The 24,540-nt window shown below is 43.3% G+C and overlaps 2 protein-coding genes across 2 annotated transcripts in view; both read left to right on the top strand.

Annotated features, from left to right (window-relative positions):
* Window positions 1-7,344: 7,344 nt before the first annotated feature.
* On the top strand, window positions 7,345-9,286 carry LOC116395912 (mid1-interacting protein 1-B-like). Its single transcript, XM_031870134.1, has one exon. The coding sequence runs from the start codon at window positions 7,970-7,972 to the stop codon at window positions 8,465-8,467; it is 498 nt and encodes a 165-aa protein (XP_031725994.1). The 5' UTR covers window positions 7,345-7,969; the 3' UTR covers window positions 8,468-9,286.
* Window positions 9,287-13,559: 4,273 nt separating this feature from the next.
* LOC116395884 (uncharacterized) overlaps window positions 13,560-24,540 on the top strand; it is a 53,583-nt gene continuing 42,602 nt past the window's right edge. The window contains exons 1-7 of the mRNA XM_031870088.1: window positions 13,560-13,749; window positions 17,324-17,376; window positions 18,500-18,554; window positions 19,650-19,706; window positions 19,826-19,886; window positions 22,725-22,812; window positions 23,639-23,705. Of these exons, the coding sequence (XP_031725948.1) occupies window positions 13,669-13,749; window positions 17,324-17,376; window positions 18,500-18,554; window positions 19,650-19,706; window positions 19,826-19,886; window positions 22,725-22,812; window positions 23,639-23,705 (462 nt within the window). The 5' untranslated portion in view covers window positions 13,560-13,668. The remainder of the gene's footprint in view (window positions 13,750-17,323; window positions 17,377-18,499; window positions 18,555-19,649; window positions 19,707-19,825; window positions 19,887-22,724; window positions 22,813-23,638; window positions 23,706-24,540) is intronic.

Below are 24,540 nucleotides of genomic sequence, written 5' to 3'. Positions count from 1 at the left end.
TTAGTCATAAATTATATATTTTCCTGATTTGTTTTTAATAATCTGGGTTGTTTCCACACATTACTAGGACAAGCTATATTTACAGCTGCAGGTTTAGTGTAAGAAGAGGTTGGGTTAAAGGTGAAGTCTCTTGAGATTAGACTAAATTGTGTGGGTGGGTGCGCTATTTATCGAGATTGGGACAACCAACATGTGGGACATGTTGATGAAGAAATAGACTGCTAGGTATGTATATGAGTTGTCGGGTAACAGAGCAGCAGCGGTGAATGGCCAGCCTATGGCCTGGATTCTGTCAACAGAAACACAACAAACAATGGATGCAGGGATAAATTAGGTAAATTAGGTAAAAATAAGTGATGGAACAGCATACTTTCCTGCTACTCTGCAGCTTGGATGAAGACAATAATTAAACTTTTGTTTTCTACTAAAATAAAAGACAAATACCAAGAATTAGACACACATTCACTTTCACTATTATGAATTAATTGACTTTGTACAATAATCAGAATAACACTTGAAACAATACTGCCTTTTGCTCCACCAAAACCAGCCTCCTCTTTTATTCTCATGTATTCTGTGGTTCTCACTGTTGCCATGATGTTCAACTTCATTTTCTCATAAGCATTTTTTTTATTTGTACTTTTTGTTGTTGTTCCGTTTTCTCATTTTATTATAGGCCTCTTCAAAAGTGAAAAAAATAAACTATATTTTATAAAACTGTGACTGGTTTTCTTTGAAAGAGCCTCTCAGCTCCGGCTGGTTTACTTGATGACATCACTGTGCAGGCTACCGTCCTCGGCCACGTGGCGGCGCTTAGGTATCAGCGGAAAACGGAGTTGTGGCGAGGGGATTCATAAAAAAAAAGAGAGAGAGAGGGAGCGCCGCATGTGTGTGGAAACGGATCACCGAGCACCACACACGCACACACGCACACGCGCAGAAACACACACGCACACACATTCTCCGTCCGCTTGTTCTCCTGCGCTGCTGCATAGCAAAACAACGAGGCCGGAAAAAAGCGGTGGCCACACGGGTAAAGAGAGGCCGTTTCTCGGGGAGATCGCGCTATCCGTTCCGATCTTGTTACGCAAATTACCGGCAGAGCGGCGCGGCAGTGGGTCCGCTAATGGAGCGTGCGTGCCGCTGGCTTCCGTTCCGTGCCCCCCGGCTCCCCTCACTCCGTTCCGACTCCCGAATGCCCTTATTAATGAGCTGTAAGCTAGAGGGAGGCATCCACCGGAGAGGCGCTATTACTCACACAGACACACACGCGCAGACCCGGACTCAAGGGCGCACGGACACGTTCACGTGCAGCCAGTCTGTGAGAAAAGGCTGTTTGCAGTCACTACATTTTTGAACACCAAAAATACTAAATGTGTACTATATTTCTGCTTCATGTCGGAATCTTAGCATGTTTTTTTTTTAAACAAATGGCTATAAAGAACTAACACTGAAACGTGTCTCCTCCCGTTCCAAACAGGTGGCATTGTTACCAGGCCATGTTTATTCAACTGCGGATTTTTAATGTTTGATATAATTTTCAAAAGGATATATATATATATATATATATATATATATATATAGTAAATTGTATTTCTCAACATGAAGGTCTACATGCTGTTCCATAGAATACTGGGAATCAAGTCTCACTGTAAAATGTATCTGTCAAAAATCTAGAAATACAATTTACAATGAAAATAAAAACGACTAAATTCAATTATTATTTTCACGGTAGCCTAAATTCACATATTTTTGTCAAGCTTATAGTCAAATGGAAACTGCATTAACTTGGAACATAAAAGGGGCAGATTCTAAACAAGAAAGGATCAAACTCTTTTTTATTTCACTCATTCTTCATCCTTGCTAAAACGCGCTGCCTACATTACCCAATATGCAACTTGACCGCTAACAATTTAGTTAGAGATTCGGTTGTGTATAGCGGCTAAAGTGCCTCGAGCTGCTATCTAGGAGATGTGAGGATCTGGTAATGTAGCAAACCTATTTCAAAGTTTTAAGACTTTTTTTACAAGATTGATAAAAAAAAATTGTGAAACTGTCCTTTAAAGTGCTAAAATCCAAATATATTGGAAAAACAGAGGAATAAGTCATTTTAATAGCTTCCTTATCTAAACTCCTCAGCAGGTTGTTGAAATCTCCCAAACTCCCAGAATAAAATGAATAAACCACTTATAGAAAGGACTCGTACCATTACAGTGTCACTTACGGCCATGATGCTAATGGGTGCTGCTCATCGGGAGAATACATTGTATAGTGAAGATAAACAGCTTCAAATCATAACAATAAGCGGCTCACGTGGCTCAGTGTGACAGAAATGTGTTTTTAAATGGCAATTTTGTTCAGAATAAAAAAAATCGTATTAAACCTGCGACAATACTTTTACTGCTTGAATATGATCTCACTATGTATTTCATTAATTGAGCATTAAGCTTTTCTCTCTTTCGAACAGAACCTCTCCCGTCCACAGCGATAACCTCATTACACCGCTGCAGAGCAGCATAGCGGGCCTGTCCGCTCCGCTCCGCCCGTCTGTCTGCGATCAGAGCTGTTGTGCTTGTTGTCGTTCTAATTGCTGCGGCTGCTTTCGCCTCCAGCTTCTCCGCTGAACTTAGACACCCGTGCCTCACACGTTTCAGGGAACACGCAGCAGACGTGATGACAAGTACTCGAGTTCCCACTCAAGGCTGCCTGTTCCCACAGCGCAGCCCCCCTCCTCTCCCCCCCATCCCCAGCCCCACCTCCACTTACTCCTCTCTCCCTTTGAAGCCTTGTGGGATGATGATGATGATGACACCCGCCGTAATCGGTGGATGCCCAGCTCCTAACACTACACACAATCGAGAAAGAACCCTTCCGTAGTGGTCCAGGGTTTGCATTGTCACATTCATGCACAGTACAACCCCCCCCCCCCCCCCCCCCCCTTACAAGTGGAATGGCCTTTCACGAGGAGAATAGAGGGAGTCTGTGGGGGCCTTGATTGACAGCCCGGTTGAGGAAGCTGTTCCTATCTGATCAGCAGAGGTGCACATCTGCTGACCTGCTTCTTTTCTCTCTCTGACTGGATCTGGGATCAGTTTATCTGCAGAGGGGGGGGGGGGGGGGGGTTGGTGGGGGGGTTTTTTTTTGTTTTTTTTGCAGTGGGGCACTCGGGGGGGGGGGATTAGTCAGCTTGTGTTTGTGTAGTTTTGCTGCTGAGGCAGGTTTGGGATTGAGGGGATGTGGTAGAGTGGGAAATAGCGCAGTTACATTTACTCAACCATTGTATATAAGTACAACTCCAAGCTGTACTCCTCAGCCTTTCAGAGTGAAATATTGTACTTTTCACTATTTCTTTGACAGCAGTAGATGTTGCAAAGTAAGTTTCAGATACAAAACCTGTCGACATATTTTAATATATGAAGAATTATTGAAGATTCAACTTGACAGCAGCAGATCTCTGGTCTCCAGTGTGACCATTGGAGGTGGACTCTGTGTTCATGATGCTTGGTGTTTAAACACAGTGAAAGTTGAAGGACAGTGTTTCCCTGATGTCAAATTGTAATGTCAAGATGTCGGCCCAGAAAATTGTTTTGTTGCTGCTGGTTGACTTCCTCCTGATGCAAGTACAAAAGAAATGCACAGGAGTGCACAAGTGTTTTTGTTTGGTTGTTTGTTGTGTTATTATTGTGTAGAAAATGGGCTATAACTGCATTTCATTGTGCAGAATGAAAATACATTGTCCTTGAATCCTTGAATCCTTAACCCAAATAATAGTTACAGTAAAATCAGCACCACCTTAACTAGGCGCAACATAGAAATGCTGTGTATATGTTTAATCATCATAATAATGTAACACTGACGGTGTGGAGGCTGAAATCTTCCCCACCGAGAGAAGGCCGGAGAGCACGCTCCACTGTTGTTTTACAGTAGAGTTGCTTCTTAATAAATCTACCATATACTGATTTACAATTAAAAGTATTTAATCCTACTGAAGCTAATACAATTACAGAATGAAGTACACTACTAACAGAATATATAATAATATGATCCGCGTGGAAAAGCTATTCACTCGCGACTCAGCCTGAAAACACAGATGTTTCCACGCTGAGAGCCGAGCAAGAAGAGCGAATAGCCCTTCCAGCACTTCCTCATACAGTTTGAAATCCCCCCCCTTTTGTCCAAATTCCTATTGGCTAATTTCGGTTGCCTCCTCCTGGCGTCAGGCTTCCGAAAACCCTCGCGCGGGTACAACCTGCAAATGTCTGTCTAGAAGTCTGACTTTCCCTTGGCTATTCTTCACAGTTTAATACATTCAATGACTGTCTTTTATGGCTTAACACTCCTACGATAAACATTCTATATAAAGATAAGGATTTGCAACTTTTGGCAAAAACCTTCACAAGTTTCACAAACAAATATAAAGGTGCTACAAATTCTACTAAGATACACTTCTAACTACAAAACACTTCTAACTACAAATTCTAAAACACTTACAATTATGAATCTTCTAATTATTATTCCAAAACACTTCTAATTATGATTTCTTAATTATGAATCATTAAACACTTCTATTGGAATTTCTTAAAACACACTTCTAAACCCCAAATTTCCTACAACAGACACCATTCTGCTGCAATTTAAGTACTTTTACTTTTGTTACTTTGAGTGCATTTTGCTGCTAATACTTCTATATCTAAGTAATCTTAGATTGGAATTTTTATACATATTTTTACTTTAACTAACTAAAGTAAAGGATTTGTGTACTTCTTCCATAGTACTGTACTTAATAGCAATTCTAAAGGTACTTCTATTTGAGTAATTCAATTTGATACTTTAATGCCACTCCATTTCAGAGAGATATGTTGTACTTTTTTACAGTGAGTAGGGTGGCTGTGCCACTGCCATTTATAAACATACCTTGTCAGCTGATACCAATGCCAATATCAACATTGTCTGTCAATTGCATGATAATCATACATACAAGCTATTCAAACTGATGTTTTCATTTTAAACATAAAGGTGGAAACGAAAATGAGTGATGGCCTATTAGTGCCACTGCCATGCATAAAGATACCTGTTATCTTTCATACAATACTGAACTATTAAAATAATGGACAGAAAAAAAGAAGAAAAAAAAATCAAACAAAAATTTCGCGGACCCCCCTGCAATACCTCCGCGGAGCCCCTAGGGGTCGCGGGCCTGCTGTTGAAGACCTCTGATATAGACTAAATAAGCGTCACTCTAGCAGCTACAATCCTGCTTATGTTCATCTATTAGCTAGTAGGCCTAATACATATCTTAAGTACATTTAGCTGTGATCCTTTTACTTGTAATGCAGGGATTTTACTGATAAAGGAGCATTGTGGTGTCACTACTTTTACTCGAGTATGAATACTTGTTCCACCAGTAGCTTCAGGACAGGGAGTTGTGGTAACGACGTAGAATAAAAGAAAAGGAGATGTAGGTGGGACAGAGACAGAGAGACAGAAACTCAACCAGCAGGTTTTGCCGTTGACATTCTTCCCATTCTAGCTGAGCAACAATTTTCTTTTGACAATGATTCATTTGCTTGTACGGGGACAACCTGTGCCCAAATACACCTCTGATGGAGTTTCAGCCAGATCCACCCTCCCCTCCCTCCTCTCTGTCATTCCTGTGGGAATAGTGCTGCGGAACTATTCTAAATAGTCATTCACCGAATCAGTCAGACATGTTTTCATTGAACAGACAGGTGGATTTATGTTTTTGTTGATGGCTACACAGTGAAAAAACATGTTGCTCTGTAGTTTCAGTCTGACCAGAGGTGTTTACCAAAGCTCAGGTTTCAGACCAAGCACTCCCGAAAGTGCAGGGGGGAATCAGCTGTTCTCCGATGCTGCTGGAAACTGGCTGGTGCAACAGTTTGTTTTGAGGTGTAATCTGAAAAGCTTGTCAGTACTGTAACTGGCTTAGACTAAAGTTACCCTGAGGGGAGATAAGCAGGCCTGTAATATCCCTGCAAGGACTGCTATGGATGTGGAACTCAATAAAGTGTGAACTTTATTTTTTTATGACATTTTCTTTCCACATTGTATGACTGTTGTGCACATTGATTTAGCACCAATTACTTCACTTATGTGGCATCCTGGATTCTCGCTATGTTTTCCACTAGCTTTTGTGTTGACCGATCAGTGGAGCTCTAAAAATCTACTAAACAGAGAACAATTAGTCAAAATGATAGAGGGAATAAGCCAAAACACAGTTTTAGGGGTGATCAGTGGTGGGAAATAACCAAGTAGGCTACATTTATAAATAAAGTAGAACATTTTCATTTAAATCAATGTCTGTTTGGTCACTATCACCAAATGAGGTAACAACATGGTGATTGAGCCCACTGATGAAAGCCTTTGCATTTTGCAGTATTATGAGCCGGGTATTTGTGGCAACACTCCTGGGAAAGGCGACACTGTTTGGATCTCTGGGAAGTGAGATCCACAAACACAGGCATCAAATATCATGATATTTTGACCAGATACCCCGATGCTGTACGGTTGACCACTGGTGATTTCACTTGATATATACACAATGATATTGTTTGACATGTAATCATCAGAAATGTGGACATAATTAGTGAGTGGTTCAAGGCAAATAATAGAACAGCTAGACAGTCTGGTTAGTTCAGATGATAACATCATGTTATTGTCATGCAGCCTTTAAAACCAGGAAAAGACTCATGCCATATTCGGACATGAAGATGTCAAACTCTAGTCTCATATCACGATAACTTTAACGACAGTTTTCAGGTGTACATTTGTTGTTTTCTTCTTTCCTACCCCACTAATCATCTCATCATGACTCCTCAGATTTATCCTCAGACCGTTTGGGTTGGGAACCACTGGACTGAACTACCTGATCACAACCAGCTCCACCTGAACCAGCTACGCCAGTAAACATTGATCATATTTAATAATACCAGTTATGTCACTTACTCCATATCAGGGGATATTTTGTCTGCAGAGGGACTACTTTTACTTTTGAAACTTTAAGTATATTTTGCGAACAATACTTTTACGAGTTCTACTTGTACCGGAGTACATCAACTTATATTCAACCTCTTGGTAGTTGTATTTAAGGAATACTTCTTCCACCGCTGGTGACACACTGACAGTCAGTCTATGAATGAAATCGAGGCTTCAACGCTCTGACCACTTGTTGCCTCTGTTGTTCTCTAGCGTGAGTCAAAAGTGGCTTCCTCATTGGTCCAACCCCGACTTGTCCCGCCTCCGAGGAAATCGTCATCTCATTGGCTGCACAGTCGGCTGGGAGCGGTGGTCCGATGGCCTTGATAATGAATATTCATGTCACTGGTCCTGCTCGGACGGGGTCTCACCCATGGCTTGTCATCGGAACAGAATGTGGGCTGTGGTGATGTAACTGTCGGTTTCTTTCTCCGGAAGACATCTCATCGCACATAATCACGGCACAGCAATGTTTGTTCGGGATGTTGATAAGTGAGTGGATATCTGTTGTAGATTTATTTTGGATCTGCACTCTATGGAGTTGGATTCAACACCTTGCTGTCAATTTGAAGCCACTCTTCAAAAAGAATGTGCCTAACCCCTGTGCTCTTCCGGGTGCTACTTCAGTTCATTTGGGTCCGGTTTCAGCTGTAGCGGCAGAACTTGACAAACAGGTCGTGGGACCGCCTTTAAACCAAGACCCAGCCTTTATAAATACGCACCGTTTCTTCCTGCAAACTAGAAACCACGACAAGCGCTCCGACGCTCATCAGGGGCTGAAACTAAAGTCGCCTGATTTACAGGACAGCCAATCCCCGCTGCAGCATTACTGACAGGCAGACGCTCCTCTATAAGCCGATCAACCCGGAATTAAAGCGGGGCACTCACAGAGGAGAAACAAACAAGACAAGAAACTCGGATCGCTTTCATTTTTGCTCCAGAAGGAGCAACAACAAAACAAACTCTCGTCAACATGATGATGCAGCTGCCAGAATCCTACACTCAGAAGAACTCCCTCTTCTGCGCCATGAACCGCTTCATTGGCGCGGTCAACAACATGGACCAGACCGTGATGCTGCCCACTATGCTGCGGGACGTCCCGCTGGAGGAGGACAGGGAGATGAGCTCCATGAAGTCGGACGAGGACGAGGGGGACATGTACAGCTACTACCAGCTGCTCAAGTCCATCCGCTGTGACATCGAGTGGGGGGTGCGGTGCGCGGAAGCCGACGAGAGGCGCAAGGAGAGCATGACGACCAGCCGCAAGAACTCGTCCATGTCCACCACCTCCACCGCGTCCACCGCGTCGATGTCGTCCGAGGAGGACGAGGAGGAGGACGAGGATTTGCAGAAGCAGTTCCAGTACCACCTGACCGGGCTGCAAGGGGTGCTGTCAAAGCTCACGCTGCAGGCCAACTTTCTCACCAAGCGCTACAAGCAGGAGCTCGGGATCGGAGGATGGGGCCAGTAGCGCGCAGAAACTGACAGCGCACCGTTTTTTGTATTGGACTTCTCTTAATGGGCCTTTTATATTTTATTTTTTTTACTGCTGCTGTTACTACTACTGATGAAATTTGTGGACAAACATTTGAATGGTAGATAAAAGAAAGGGGGCAGCTTATATCTCTCTTTATGTGGTATTATTGACTGCGGATGTGTCGATCCCGGGGGAATGCGTTTTGTGCACTTGACGCCCAACTCCTGTTTTGCACTACAAAGTTTTGTACACATCGCGTATTCCCCGTAACGCTCAGATGAAACATATTTAAAACCTGTTATTTAATGTATAATTTATTACTTCACGCTGTATAGTTTGAGAGCCCATATGTTCTGCCGAAAGCCGGAGGAGAGGACCGCATGAACCCGCAGGGCCTGTCTGAACCGCCCCCACCTCTCTGAGGGGAGGGGGGGGGATACTGATGAAAGATTCTGCTTCCTGTTTGTGTCGCCGATGATGTCAGTGTGTTCAGACGGACGTGGCCCGTGTGTGTGTGATCGGTGCCCCCTTCGAGCCTGACGTGTCTGTGTCTTTAAACTTAGCTTTATGGAGGGAGGCAGATGCTCACTGCCTGTGATCTCCTAATGCCCTACATGGCCAATGAACCAGAATGGTGCCTCTGCATTAAGAATAATGAGAGGTTTCCAACAAGATGCTTTTGTTGCCATTGTCATTTATTTGCTATTGTTTGGACGTGTCCATCTGTCGAAAAGAACAAAGGCGTCTGCGCCTTCTGCACCTCTTTTGTACTGATATTTGTTTTCTAAAAAAATAAACTTTTCTATGAACTTACTTAATTTGTCCCGTTGGTTTTTCATGAATGCAGTTTGGCTACATATTGAGCTTCATACATCACAGAACAAAAACTGAATGTGGAATGTGGTATCACTGTACATATCCTCCATTGTGCAGCGTTAATACAGGAAATGCCTGACATATCACAGGTAGAAGCAATGTCAAAAAGGCACGTTCATCTTGTGTGGCATAAAACATCTGGGTACAAAGCATACAAATATAGTTGAAAGGGAAACAGTTTTCCTTCAGGATCAAAGGTGTTTTACTATAGAATTCAGAAATTCAACACAGAGACTGTATCTCTTCTTTAGTGTCTTCAGTTCTCTCCCATCGGCTTAGAAAAACAGCTGTTTTCTAACAGTGGGAATTATTTAGCCCATGATTTCCAGGCAGCATTTAAACACGCAAAGAGGCCTCAGCTGTTGGAGATAATGTCCAACCACTGCACCTAAAACTACAGCCCTGTTGACTAAGAACAATTTGACACAGCAGTATTATTGGGATTATTGAGGGAGATCAAGGTAGCTAAGAGGAGCTACACAGTGTAGCTAAGAGGAGCTACACTGAAAAGCTGGAGAAAAGGTTTTCAGCCAACGACCCCTCGTCAGTTTGGAGAGGCCTGGAAGTACTCACGAACTACAGGAGACCATCCCCCCCCACTGAGACCAATCACCGACTGGCTGATGACCTGAATTGTTTCTATTGCAGGTTTGATAAGCCCACTTTCACACCCCCCACCATCAAACAACCACCTACACACCCTGCCTCCTTCTCACCTCTTCCAACCGACCCCCCACCGGCACTGAGGTTCTGCGAGGAGGATGTGAGTCGGCTCTTCCACAGACAGAAGATCAGGAAGGCACCAGGCCCAGACAGTGTGTCACCCTCCTGCCTGAAAGTCTGTGCTGACCAGCTGGCCCCCATCTTCACACAGATCTTCAACCGATCACTGGAGCTCTGTGAAGTACCCTCCTGCTTCAAACGCTCCACGATCATCCTGGTCCCCAAGAAATCCTCCATCACAGGATTGAATGACTACAGGCCCGCCACGCTGACGTCTGTGGTCATGAAATCCTTTGAAAGACTGGTGTTGACCCATCTGAAGGACATCACAGGGCCCCTGCTGGACCCCCTGCAGTTTGCCTACCGTGCAAACAGGTCGGTGGATGATGCAGTCAGTATGGGACTGCACTACATGCTGCAACACCTCGACTCCCCAGGGTCATATGCAAGGGTTCTGTTTGTGGACTTCAGCTCTGCGTTCAACACCATCATCCCAGCAATACTCCAACCCAAACTCTCCCAGCTCACTGTGCCAGCCTCCTTCTGCCAGTGGATCACTAACTTCCTGACTGACACGACGCAGCAGGTGAGGCTGGGAAAATCACATGTAGCACCCGGACTATCAGCACTGGCGCCCCCAGGGTTGTGTGCTCTCCCCACTGCTCTTCTCCCTCTACACCAACGACTGCACCTCAGAGGACCCAACGGTCAAGCTCCTGAAGTTCGCAGACGACACAACGGTCATCGGCCTCATCAGGGACGGTGATGAGTCTGCGTACAGGCGGGAGGTTGAACAGCTGGTCCTCTGGTGTAGTCAGAACAACCTGGAACTAAACAAGCTCAAAACTGTGGAGATGACAGTGGACTTCAGGAGGAGCCCCCCAACACTGCCCCCCCCCCCCCACCATACACAACAACACTGTGTCTGCTGTGGAGACCTTCAAGTTTCTGGGATCCACAATCTCCCAGGACCTGAAGTGGGCCTCCAACATCAACACCATCCGGAAAAAGGCACAGCAGAGGTTGTACTTCCTGCGCCAGCTCAGGAAGTTCAACCTACCTCAGGAGCTGCTGATCCTGTTTTACTCAGCCATCATCCAGTCTGTTCTCTGTTCCTCTATCACTGTGTGGTTCGGATCAGCCACCAAACAGGACAGGAACAGACTGCAACGGATTGTCAGGTCTGCAGAGAGGATCATTGGTTCCAGCCTGCCCTCCATCCTGGACTTGTTCACCTCCAGAGTCAGGAAACGGGCTGGAAAGATCTCTGCAGACCCCTCACACCCTGGACACAAGCTGTTCCAACTCCTCCCCTCTGGTAGGCGCTACAGGGCTCTGTACGCCAAGACCACCAGACACAGGAACAGCTTCTTTCCACTGGCCGTCACTCTCATGAACAATAAATAAGTTATACTGCACTATTACCACCACTTATAATTCATGCCATTGTCTATAGGTTTATGTTCACATGTATATATATATATATATATATATATATACAATTTTTCTCTTGAATATCTATTTCTACTTATATTGTATATAATGTAACTAAATGTCTATACCTACATCCGTTCTACTTTTTTGCTGCCCTTTTTTATTCTTTATATATACATTGTCTTGTTTATTGTAAATTTGTGTTTGTACATTGAGAGCGGAGTGGAAACCGGAGACAAATTCCATGTATGCGTAAGCATACATGGCCAATAAAGCTGATTCTGATTCTGATTCTGATTCTGATCTGTCGTAACAAACCTCAAAAGAACAAAGAAAAATCTAAATCTGTTCACAAAACAACAATATGCATTCTAAAAATACAGTTCTCCCTCGAAGGTGGATTCAAAATACCTGCAGGTTGAGGAATGTTGCCTGTCAGCTTCAAGTGGCAACACCTTGAACCTTCTCAACTCCCAAAGTCAAGAACCTGTGGAGGAGCGGCTGTTTGTTCAATAACCTTACATGTATGAGGTCATCTTGAATACTTGCAAAAGCCATGTTTTGCTTTACTTTCTCTCAATGTATTTGTGTTAAATGATATTTCCCAGAATACACAGTAGCTGTGTTATAGAATAAAACAGTAACAATGTGAACGGTACATCCAGTAAATAGTCTATGGATGGCAGTTACAAGTATGCACTCAGTAAGGACTGCTTTTTATTTTCAAATTTATATTTATTTTGAATGAAGATGTGTGTTTGTGTGCATGTTTGCATGCATGTGTTGTTTATGTTATATAGCTTGTCAGTTGAAAAATAAAGAAATTACAGGTCTCCCTCATTGTTTTCTGGGTAACTGTCAGTGAAAGCATCAAATGGAAAAATGGGTGCAGCTGGAGTTTCAGAGTCATAACAGTGATACACACCCACATTCCACTTTCATTCTCTCTCTCACACACACATATTGTGAAATCCCCCCCACATAATAAGGAGAGCACATGCAAATGTGTCTGATTGATAATGTTAATTTGCCTCCATTCAGTGGAAAGATGACTGCAGAGGAAACAGAAAGTCACTTTAATAGAGCTCAATGTGCAGTGGACACACAACACTACAGTGAATAGTTGACATTCACTTTATAAAGCTATACTGCAAAATACCAATATTTGGGATACAATTTCTTGAAAAGATTTCTTTAAACAGCTTCGTTTTCAAATATAGGATCCAATCTGTGAACATTTTTTCTGAATTCTTTCATTACTTAAAATAACCAAAAAAAATTGAGAAAAATAACTTCATTCATTTAAATACGGTCTAGTCTGTCTCTTTTCAGAGACAATATTACAGACTCTGTAAATCCAGAGAAAGTCTTATGAAGGCAGCAACACTCCCTAAACATCTTCAAGAAACACACCTTGAAAATTATTTTTGTTCCCTGATTCAGAGTGTTTACAGAAAATGCAGCCACAGCTGACGTAACAAATGCTGCATTTGACTACATGAGGTCGCTGGTTTTTAAAAACATCCACTGAGATAACCTTATCATTAACCTTGAGGTGAATGCCAGAGGCTATCGCCTCTACCCATATCTCAACAGTGCTGGTGAGCTACCAAGGATGACACAGAACTTCCTCCTGAGGCCTTGTTTTATGATAATGAGAGCCGAATTAAGTTGTAGGGATTTTTGCAGTTTTTGACCGACGTTGGAGTAAAAAAGACAATATCCCCCATGTAGTGGAGTAGAAGTATAAAGCAGCAAAAATTGCAAATACTTAAGCAAAGTACCTTAAAAAAACAAGTAAATGTATTTAGTTTCACTACTGAATGATGGTAAAATCCCCCTAAAAAATCCACATAAAACACCCTACAAATAGCCTCTGGGAGGGGATTTCCCAACAACTTATAGTTGTTTATTTTTGTTGAATTAAAGTACAACACATATGCAGTGAGATTTAAAATGAATACAAACGTTTTAAAGCAGAGTTTAAATATACAAGTCCAAGTTTTGACTAACATCTGGCCCCTTCGACGACCTAACTGAGAACGGTCCGAGGTGCTTTTTGTCCCTTTGAGCGCACGGTAGAAACAGGAAGTACAAGAGAAAGCTACAGCAAAACAAAAACAAATTGATGCTAAACCATCTAAATTACACGTTGTCTCAAAATGGACAGTCAAAACCCAAAGTCAACGAGTAACGAATCACGCTGCGTATTTGTTAATACAGATTCAGACGACTATCAATGCGTAAGTAGCTAACGGTAAACTCAGTATTCGCTTTTTTTAAGCTAACGTTAATTAGCTAGTTTGCTACATAACGTGACACAGTTAGCTTGTTAAGGGTTTGGTAATTTTGTATTAGAACTGATTGATTAATTGATTAACTATTCGATACGTTGATGTATGAATGCCTGACACCTGCATGGTTCTCAATACTAAACTCTAACGGTACAACTGAGCTGCCAGTCATTTAACATGCTAACTAGCTGCATTAATTGGCCTGTTGAATATTAGCGTTGTAGCCCAACTAATTAAAACATCCTCCACAACTAGCTTAACTGGCTCACTTGCTAATGGAGCGCACACATTACTCTGTTGTGTCTGACAAGCTAACTAAAGCTAACCTGCCTGAGCATTACCAGCTTTGAGTCTTTTAACGTAAGCTGTTGTTAACTTTGCTCAACGAAAAAGCGTTTATCAACGTTGTTTTACATTCACGCGTCAGACATGCAGGCGGAACGAGTCTGTTGTGGATAATATGAACAAAGACGAGCAGAGTTTCTTATCTTGAGACGATAACGCGAGCCTGTTGCGTCAGTTCGCTGAACGTGAAGGAGAGAAGTACAACAATAATAGCACAATAACATCAGTGGTAGAAAGTCACTAAATACACGTATTCGTGTCCTTTACTGAATTGCTTGTACTTTACTTGAGTATTTACATTTTACTGTGTGCTATTTTATACCTTTGCTTCAATACATGTCTGAGGGAAATGTACTTTTTTACTCTACTACGTTTAGCTGACTTAATATTTTTAGTTAAATAAACTTACTAACTGCTTTGCAGATCAAGATTTTACAAACTAAATCTGCAATCATAAAATCCATTGTTGTAGATTAAACTTCCCAGCAGTATGTAAAGCAGTTAATATCTTCCCAGCCTTGTTCAACATTCATGTATTGCTAACATCAACAATAATGATCCAGTTACATCATAATATAACATATGGACAGGGACCATTGAGTACTTTTACTTTCGGTGCTTTAAGTATTTTGTTCTGATAATACTGCTATACTTTTCCACCTAAGTAACATTTTGGAAGCAGGACTTACGTATATTATAGTGTGCCATTGCTACTCTTACTAAAGTTAACTTAATACTTCTACTTTGTCTAATTCAGTGACCCGGATATTAATACTAACTATTAAATACATGTTATATTATATATATCTCCAAGCACTGATGACGTCTAGCTGAGTTTGAATGCACATATTGTAAGTTGCGTTCAACCAAAACATCAGCCAAATGAATATAATGTAGTTGTCTTTGATAGCATTTAACTGTGAGTTGTTCCTGTAGCACTGGAACAATGTACGTCATACTGCAGTCCAATAAAACATAGACTGGAAAACTTGAAACAACACCTCTCTGGCAAAGTATCAAGCATAAACAATTGCACATCACGACCTTCACAAACGTGCCTGCAAATTACATTCCATTGAATTAACACGCGGTTGTGGCATTGAGTACACACCCTAAGGATTTGTATAGGAGATGACAATAAACCTGTCTTCAGAAGAAAATCTTCAGAATAACCTCGTTAGGAAACACCCGGCTTGGATCAGTTGTAACTTGTCGCTGAACCAAGGCTGGCATACGGGCAGATTAGTTCAAGAAACAGTCTCTGTCTCTGGTGCGTTCGTGTTAATGTGAGAAGGTGAAACTTTCTCGTGTCAGCAGCTCTAGGCTCCAGGTCATCGTCCACTCTCTTGGCCTAATTAAGAATGCTGCACTAATGCTGTCTTGCGTTGAGCCCAAATCTCTCCTCTGACGACAAGCAATCGCTCATAATTGCAAGCGATGGATCACAGTGTCCCACACACTAACTTTCTAACCCAGATACAGACGGCTCACAGTGACCAAGCCAGCTATACCGGTTTGAGTTTGGTATCAAGCTTCAAAAGAGAACAAACCTAGTATTCATTCATTCATTCCCCATAATTCTCCCATCCTATTCACTATTCATGTGTTCGTGCAGTCAGTTTTGTTCCTTGCATCATCCTCTTTTGTCAGTTGAGCAACAGAATTTTAGTAATGATTCAGTGCATAATTGTTGCTGCAATAGCAAAGTATAACATGCTCATAAATCTGTACTGTCCTAGATTCATACTCTATAGGCTTACTTGTGCTTTTTGGGAATTAATCCCGATAAATCAAACAAAAAAAGAATCTGCAATAATTTGATAATCAACTTATCATTGAAGTCATTTTTCAATGTTTGCTTTTCACAAAAGCAAACATTTCCTTGACTTTTTTTTTCTTCTTTTGTTTGTCTTTGTGATCATTTTTAGGGTTTGTCGGTCAAACAAACAAATGATTTTATAACTTCACATAGGGCAGATGATTAATCATGATGATTAATAGTTTAATCAAATATTTGACAGATTAATCATGAGTAAATCATCGTTGATTGCAGCCTGAATTACTTTACTTATTGGAAGTGAGCTGAAGTTTATTGCGACATTTTATTCGGTATGAAGTAGGGATGAAAAATGTTTGTGTGACTTGCATAGCATAAGGAGGGAAATCCACGTCCCAATAATAGCATAATAAACTTTTCAAAAAGCAAGATCACTCGTGCACTATTTATAAGACAATTTGTGGGAAAAGGCAGTCTTTTAACACTCCTACAGTTCCGTACTGGGAGCCATCATTGGAATGTAATTAAAACAGTAATAAAACGGTAAAAGACTTCAAAGAAAAAAAAATCTCTCTTTTTCTGTCTAGTGTATCCAGAGATCTCACGTTACTGCAAAAACAAGGTATTAAACAACTTGAAACCCACTTCCATACATGAAGTAGAAGCAGTCTAGTAGATAGCCATGTTTTCTGTACAGGGCCACATGTGTTTGTTGTGACACCTCCAAGGAGACACCTGTAGGACACTGTGTGCAGAAGGCCACAGCAGTGGTATTTCCCAACGTGTCCCGCTCTGTTTTGCATGCAAGACTTCCACCGGGCCCCTTCATTTTTCCCCGAGGCTGTTTGGTCGAACTCGCACACTTCTCATTCCTCTCATTCCTCCGTTTGTTTTCTCTCTGAGTAGCTCTCATATCTGCTTCAGCTTCGCATTTTTGCTTTGCGCAACAGTGTCAGCTTCCAGTTTTTCAACTCACTCAGCTGTCATTGAACAGCGCTCTGTGCTTTATAGCATGTTAAAACATGTCAAACGCATGTGGACGTGGCATTCCTAAACCGCTCAGATGTCTAAGGTTGTTCCTAGAACTCGGATCCTCTGGAAGTGTACGCAAACAACATGTTATTATACTTCCTTTAGTCACACACGTTTGCACACAAACAGGCATGCTGGAACAAATAGAAGTCTCCTCAACACAGTCGTTTCTAAGCTTATGATTAGAATAATGGCAGCACTGTATTTGTGTTGCACTTCTCAGGAAGTTTGCGCAACGCTTTACTTAAACAAAAATATTGTAAGAAATGCATATGTCAACTCTACACTTAAGTGCATTATTGTTTATTTATCATTCATAGATGTGAGCCACATACTGCACAGTAGTAAGGAATTGTTTCTGATTTACAGGTGGTGATTTTAAGGGTAAAACGAGCCACAGGAACCTTCTCCTTAGTAGGATGGTAAATATTTCCTCAAGTTATTTGTTTTGAATCCTTGACTTTTATTTCACACCGGATAGTTTAACTGTTCATAGCTTTGGGGAGCCACCGATATATATATTTGGCTGAGTTGTATTTATAATTGGTTATGATATCTAGGTGGTGGAAGAGTTAACTATAATATTAAATTGGCAGCCCACTGCTCCCTATATACAGGGATGGGTCAAATGCAGAGGTCAAATTTCGTGTATATGTATATGACAATAAAAAGGGTTTCTTCTTCTTCTTCTTAAAAAAAGGTTCCCTGTAGAGTTTTAGATCTCGAGTAGCGCCATGGAGGCGTTTTTTGATGACTGGGTCCCTGCTTTTTTATGGGGAATTGAAAATACGTGAAAATCGTCTTTTGCAAATGTTTTATTGGGGAAGGAAGTGCACTCGACACATTTGTTAGACCTCGAGGACTGAATGTAAACTGAACTTCAGTTTGTGTACAAGAAAACTCCACAGGGCACCTTTAACCTGTGCAAACTAATTCAACATTTTACAGTAAGCCTGTTGAGCCTGTGTCTAAGATGGGTTGATTCTACTGTGTGTTTATTTTAGAAGTTGTGCTCTGCGGTGTCTATACTTCTCATGAAAAGTGATTTGTATGTAACATATTGCTTTGTGATGGAACTAAATGATTAATCTCAAAGCCAGGCCCATGGCTATAGACTAGAATGACTTATCGCTTTAATCAAACAACACTTTTTAGAAACAAACAAGGCAAATGAATATGGTTGGTCCCTAATCGCTTCTGGGAAAAACACATTTATTATTCCAAAGAAGGCATTGGAGGTTTTTCCTGTTTGTTGCAGTATTTGATTGTGACTTGTGAGGTAGCATCTAGTGACATTTCGATGAACTGCATCTTAACGTTAAGCTGTGGTGGTTGCGTTTTTGGCCGAGGACCTCATTCCTTCAAATGCTGCTGAGCAGGTCTTTGGCAGGATTTCTGCAGGTTTCGGTCTAAACGACAGAGCTAGGAGTTGCTATGATGTATTTATGTGCATTAAGACATTATGTCATCGATAGAGCAACTGAGGACCTGTCCTGTTCAAGTTGTTGCCATTCTCACTGTCGTCTTTCTTCTCTCTCTCCACAGCATTTTCATGCTCTTTGTGATCTGGCTGCTCCGCAGGTATCACTCTCTGGCTCAGGTAAATTCGCACCACAATGTACAGTATGTTATGACTCCCTCGCCCCCCCCCCCCCTCCCCCACCATATCTGTTTGCTTCATTGCCACCGGAAATATGTTCAATTAGCCACGGCAAATCTTTGCATAATTGAACCCAATTAAAATTGCACAGACGAATCAATTGTGGAGTTAATTGACTGATGGTGGTTCTGTGATAATGGCGGCTGTCTTTTTCCCCTCTCTACATGAGGAGGTTTGCGTTATACTTAAGGTCTGACGATGCACCGAATATTATTAGTTCAGTGTTCTTTTCTTTCTTCCACATGGCTATGTTTAATTTCATCCAAAATCGTTTCAGATGTCTAAAACAGATCAGTGTCAGTTCGCGGCGTTTTGTGTGAGTGTGAGTGTGCAGCCTGCACGTTGTTGTGGAAGCCGGTCTGTCAGGTTCAGCAACGCTCCACGCTATCCTTCTAATCTGAAGCAAATGACAGCTTAACGTGGGGCTCTGATGGATCCTATTACCTCTGGACCAGGTCATACAGAGTGACTTCACCTCCTGCTCCCCCCTGCTCCTCTCGCACAACTTAAACCCTCTCCTTACCTCCGTCCCCTCTCAAAGGTTATCCGTCAGTCAATGGTCTTTAATGCTCTCCCTTTAAGGCTTTTTCCGCCTCCCCCTCCCCCTTCTCTGTAGCCTTGGCAGGGTCATTGCTGGACAAATTAATAAAGGGGTGTGCGTGTGCGTGCGTGTGTGTGCGTGTGTGTGTGCGCCCTGCCACAGTTTGTAACCACTTCTGCAGGCGAAGTCAGCATAAGACTGACGACTGGCATGCAGCGCAGCCTCTTTAGATTCTGCAGCACACAGATTATTGGTTTGTTTCATATGCAATAGAATGAATTTCATGTTTATGTAGAAGGATTCACGGAGCCTCTCCCCTCCACCCTGTGACATTTTCAGTTGTCACCGGGGACGTCAGCCACATCAGTGATCATTTGATCCATAATTTGCCCTTTCTCTCTCTACGTGAATATTAATGCACCGGCGTATTCAGAATCGGGGTGTTTAGTTGGAGAACCCCTTTTTCAGGTCTCCCTCTCATTTTCACTGCACAGAAGATGATTCTCAGCCTGACAGTAGCCGCCTTCTTCGACAGCGTAGCATATGTCATGGTGAGTTACTCGAGTCAGTTTCACTGAATGCCCACATGGCAGAGGCTTTTTTAATTTTTCTATTTTTTTGGTCGTTTTGTGAAAACGTTTCCCTGCGCTGTTCTTTCTTCCTTCCCCAGGGTGATGCACATCCAGAGGGGGCTCTGTGTGACTTCCAGGCCTGCTGGCTAACTTACTTTGGTAAGACAAAACTTTATGAACTACTCACTGGCTCCCTGTTAACAATAGAGGTGGAGTAAAGATTCCACAAAGACATCTGCTCAGGAGCTCATATATCACAGTGGAAAAATATATATATTTTTAATGTCATTTCATTGTTTTGGCTTGAGAACAAAATATCCCTTGACACTGATTGCTCCGGCTCATCAAGCTTGAAATGCGACGTGGGAGAGTTGTGTCTGGTGGAGATAGAGGCTCAAAACTTATATATGGTTACATGAATTCTGTTGCATTTAACAGTGATTTTATGGGTATTCCTTCTCATGGTCTGGTCATCATTTTAATGCAGGGACTGTTTTACATGTGTAAAAGCCTTTCCTAGCCTTTGCTTAGATTCATTTGGTCAACTCAGCATCCTCTCCCAAAGTTCTCCAAAAAAAACACAAAAAACAGGGAGGATATGTACTTGCCATATACTACAGTTGTCAAGGGTGTTAACGCTTCGAATTAATTTGCACATCACAATTAGTATCCACACAACCATACCAAGAATAACACACCTGTACGTGGGAGTCAAGCGCCACGTTCTGCAGTTATTGGCTCATTGCTATCTCCTGTAACGATGGTTCACGACTCCAGCATTTCATCTGGGTTAATTGGGCGCATCTGCAGGTTCTCAATTTGGGGTTAGTGGGAAGATTTCTTTGTGATTTGGACCGATGAGGCGGGATCGTGTGCACATTTATTTGCTGGCATTTGTTGCAACTGCAGCTCCTTTAGCCTCGATTAGCATACGGATTCTTAGTTAGGACTGGCTGCTAATACAAACACTCCACCACGCTTGTTTTTATGGTCCTTAGAGGCCGACACACACACACACACACACACATACACACACACACTCAGAGACGGATACAGGGTAATGGGCAGTGAGTTAGTGCTGCGGGGGCTGGTGCCTTGTCACCTCGGTTTATCAACGAGGATCCCTCGCGCTCAGGACAAACGGCCGCACATAAACAGCAGCTGAGCGGGGCACTTTGTTCTATCGCGAAGCGCTGAGTCCGGCGGGAGTCGCGTAACGCACAGCTCCGCTTTTAACTCTAACCCATAAAAAATGTTCTGAAATGTGTTTGAAACGGAGGCAGGTGGTAGCAGGGGGCCGACGTCGGGACAGGTCAGTGAAGCCGAGCGGGAGTTTAAAAAAGAAGCGAAGCTTGGGCTTGCTGTCGGGTTATGTAAGACACGTTGTGACAGTGCTTTATTGTGATAATGACATAGACAGCCGGCGTCCTTCTATCTTAGTCACGGCACACTATTCCTAAACATCGCTTTAGTGTGGAAGGTATGTGAGTTTTGTGTATGGGGGGGGGGGTTGTGTGAAACTGAGGCTACATCCACACTAAAACGATCTCTGTCCACATGGCGTTTCAGCATCGTTTTCTAAATGATCTCCGTCCAGACTAAAACGCCTGAAAACGAATATCACGTGACTATTCACGTACACTGGGCATGTGGGTTGGTTCCGGTGAAAACAGGAAGTAGATTGGTTGCTTAGTTAAAAAAATACGACAGAGTAATAAAGTAGTCTTTAATAATGAAAGGTTGTGTTTGATACTTAAGATCTTCTCTAAAATCTTCCTCTATGAACTCAAACACACATTTCGTGGAAAGTTTTAGAAGTTTTATTTGTCAGACTTAGTTACAGCGCTGCAGGTCTTTCTCTGTCTCTCTCTCACACATCAAACTTACTTTAAAATCAACACTTACGCGTAAACGTTTACTAGATTATGGGTCCATAAATGTGGTCAACACACGTTTCTCACTCGTTCCCTCGGTTTCGTTGTTGTCTGTTCTCACTCGTAGCTCTGCTGGTGGCTGACGTTTCTGTCCTTCTGGAGAGCATTACCGCTTTTGTTCCTTTATAGTTTGTATGTGGACTTCACAATAGTTGTGCAGAACAAAATAAGCATTAATAAGGACAGGAAAGTCCTCTGTTTTGTGTCCATCACCCTCCCTAAAGCCGCTAACCGTGACTTCAGATGGCCGCCGCCGCTCCGTAGGTCTGATAACGCCGCTGGACGCTGGAAAGCAGGTGTGCTTTCGCTACTTTTCGTTTCCAAACGTATGCGTTTACGTCGTCCACGTAAAGACGCAACCCCGGAGTTTTCAAACTTATCGGTCCTCAGGAGCGTTTCCAAACGCCGGCGTAGTGTGGACGCTCAGTGTAAACGTAGCAAAACATATGCGTTTTCAAATGGAAACGGAGTAGTGTGGACATGGCCTGAGTAAGCTGAGTATGTGGCTCAGATAATCCATCATTGCCTGTCCTGTCAACAGAAATGCAAAAAACAACACACATACAGACACACGCACGGAAAGGAAAAGGTCTGAATACGAGGGCAAAAAAAAAAAAGGAAGGAATCTTTCTCGACTCTTCTCTTCCTTGTCTCCGTGAAATGTATTAATTTTTTCCCCTCTGCTGACTTCGCCTTCCTCTCCATTTTCTTCATTTCTTCTATTCCTCTCGGTTCTTTTGCATTTCCCGCTCTGGTCCACTCCCCCCTCCCTCGCCCCCACCTCTGCTTATCTCCCTGCGCTTTTCCACAGTTCATCATTATCTCTCTCCGAGCTCCCCCCTCTCATCCATCACCCTAAGCCACAGGTTTCCCTCATATTATTGCGGAATGGGCCTTCATTTATCAAAAAGGGGAACACAAGCGTGCACACACGCGTGCACTCGTTCGCAACCGGGGTGTTTACGCACACACGGTGGCAGGGGGTGGGGGGGGGTGGGGGGGGGGGGGGGGGGGGCGGCTTTGTTGTAATTTGACCTTGTTGTTTTTCTGTGTGTCTCTACAGACTGGAGTGCCTTGGCCTGGGTTTGTCTCATCACAGTGAACCTGTACCTCAACCTGGTGCGAGAAATCAGCACCAACAGATATGAGATGTGAGTAGGTCACTTCATGCTGCAGCTGATAATTATTCATTTTATCAATTGGTTGATTTACTGATTATGTTCTTCAGTGTTTTTCTTTTTTTATGTTCTGTCCAAAAGTTATTAACTAACAATGTTTTGCATCTGAGAAAATAAATAGACCCGTACATTGGAAAAGCTAGAGCCAGATAGTGATAGGCTTCTAAATGACTCGCATGTTTAATTGATTATCAATATAGTTGCCGATTGGTTTTCTGACGATCCACCTAAAAGTTTAATCAACAAATTATATCACGTATCCGTCCCTCGCGTGCACAAACGGGTCGTTTTCCGTCTCTACGTCCACCTCTGTGTCTTCCTATGAATGTGTGTTTGTCTCTTGTTGCCATCGTTTACCTGTGTGTGTGTGTGTGTGTGTGTGCGTGCGTGTGTGTGTGTGCGTGCGTGCGTGCATATGTTTGGGCTGCCAGAGCATGTGTCTCCCCGCGGAGCATTGACAGCCCCCCCCCTCCCTCCCTCTTCCTACCTCCTCCTCCCCCTTTCTGTTCCAGCCGACGCTCTAATTGAAAAGGGAGTGAGTGTCAGCCGTTAAGTGTGCGCGTTTGCGTGCGCACCAATCTTCACGCTCTGCGGCTCTACGTTTCTGTCGCTCAAACTCCCATGAGCTCTCTCCGCAGCGCGAGTGTGAATTTGCTTGTGTGGGTGTGAGAGATATTTTTCTCATTTTCCATGCCTCGTGTGGAGGTCTGTGACACAAACACGCATAAAAAAAATACCTTTAACAAGTAAGCGGGAACTCTGTTTTGCAAGTCGATTGTTCCGTGGTTGTGTCCCGCAGATGCGCGTATAGGTACGCACACCCCTTCCACCCATCCTTGTGTGAGGGGGTTAGGCCGGAAAAAAAGGTGCAACCCCCCGCCCCCCCTCTCCCCCATGGGAGTTTCCCTGCATTGATTAGCAATAAGCCAGACGATATAATGGTGTTATAACTCAAAGGGAGACGGCTTTATGGAGCGCAGGGAACGGGGTGCTGGGTTGGGAGGGGCGGGGGGGGGGTGGGTGCAAAATCAGCTCGCTCCAGAGCCTTGTCAGCTGCACGCCATCTCATGGGTCCAGAGGGACCAGGCGGGTGGAGGATGCGTCTGTGTTTCTGCGTCGCGCCGATCACACGGGGAAAAAAAAACTCGGCGCTTAATAGGTTATAGAGCAACGTGAGGACGGGGCGTCAGGGGGGTTGTCGTGCATTCACTGCGCATAGATAAGCCGCATGCGTTTCGGCAGGCGGGTATGAGGCTCTGCATGCATGCACAATTAGGCTATCCCTCAGCCCCTTCACCCAACCTCACTCACACACACACACACACACACACACCTACACACACACACGCACAGAGTGACGGCACAGCGTGATGGTTTATGAATGAACAAATCGCCAGAGGAGATGGAGAACGGAGGCTGGATGATCTAAGAGTGATTGAAGTGGATGCAAGGGAGGACGGGAAGTGTGTTTGTGCACGTGCGTGTGCGTGCGTCGTTAATGTGCGTTTGAAGGACGGATTCTGGCAAACTGGATGTGGGGGGGGATGAGATTGAGCCCCGAGAGAGATTTCTATATGAGCTTGTGGGTGTGTGTGTGTGCGTGCAGGTGTGTGAAATACAGAGCGCATAGCGGCCCTGCTGTGCCTCATTAAGCCCATGTTGTGCGCAGCCCCGGACCTCGTCATCTCCCTCTCTTGCTGC

The sequence above is a fragment of the Anarrhichthys ocellatus genome, unplaced genomic scaffold, assembly GCF_004355925.1.
Source record: "Anarrhichthys ocellatus isolate YVR2014 unplaced genomic scaffold, GSC_Weel_1.0 scaffold51, whole genome shotgun sequence".
NCBI classification, from domain to species: Eukaryota; Metazoa; Chordata; class Actinopteri; order Perciformes; family Anarhichadidae; genus Anarrhichthys; species Anarrhichthys ocellatus.
This window is presented reverse-complemented; position numbering and strand designations above follow the sequence as displayed.

Coding starts and splice junctions, on each gene's coding strand:
- LOC116395912 (XM_031870134.1), top strand. CDS start 7,970: ATGATGATGCAGCTGCCAGAATCCTACACTCAGAAGAACTCCCTCTTC.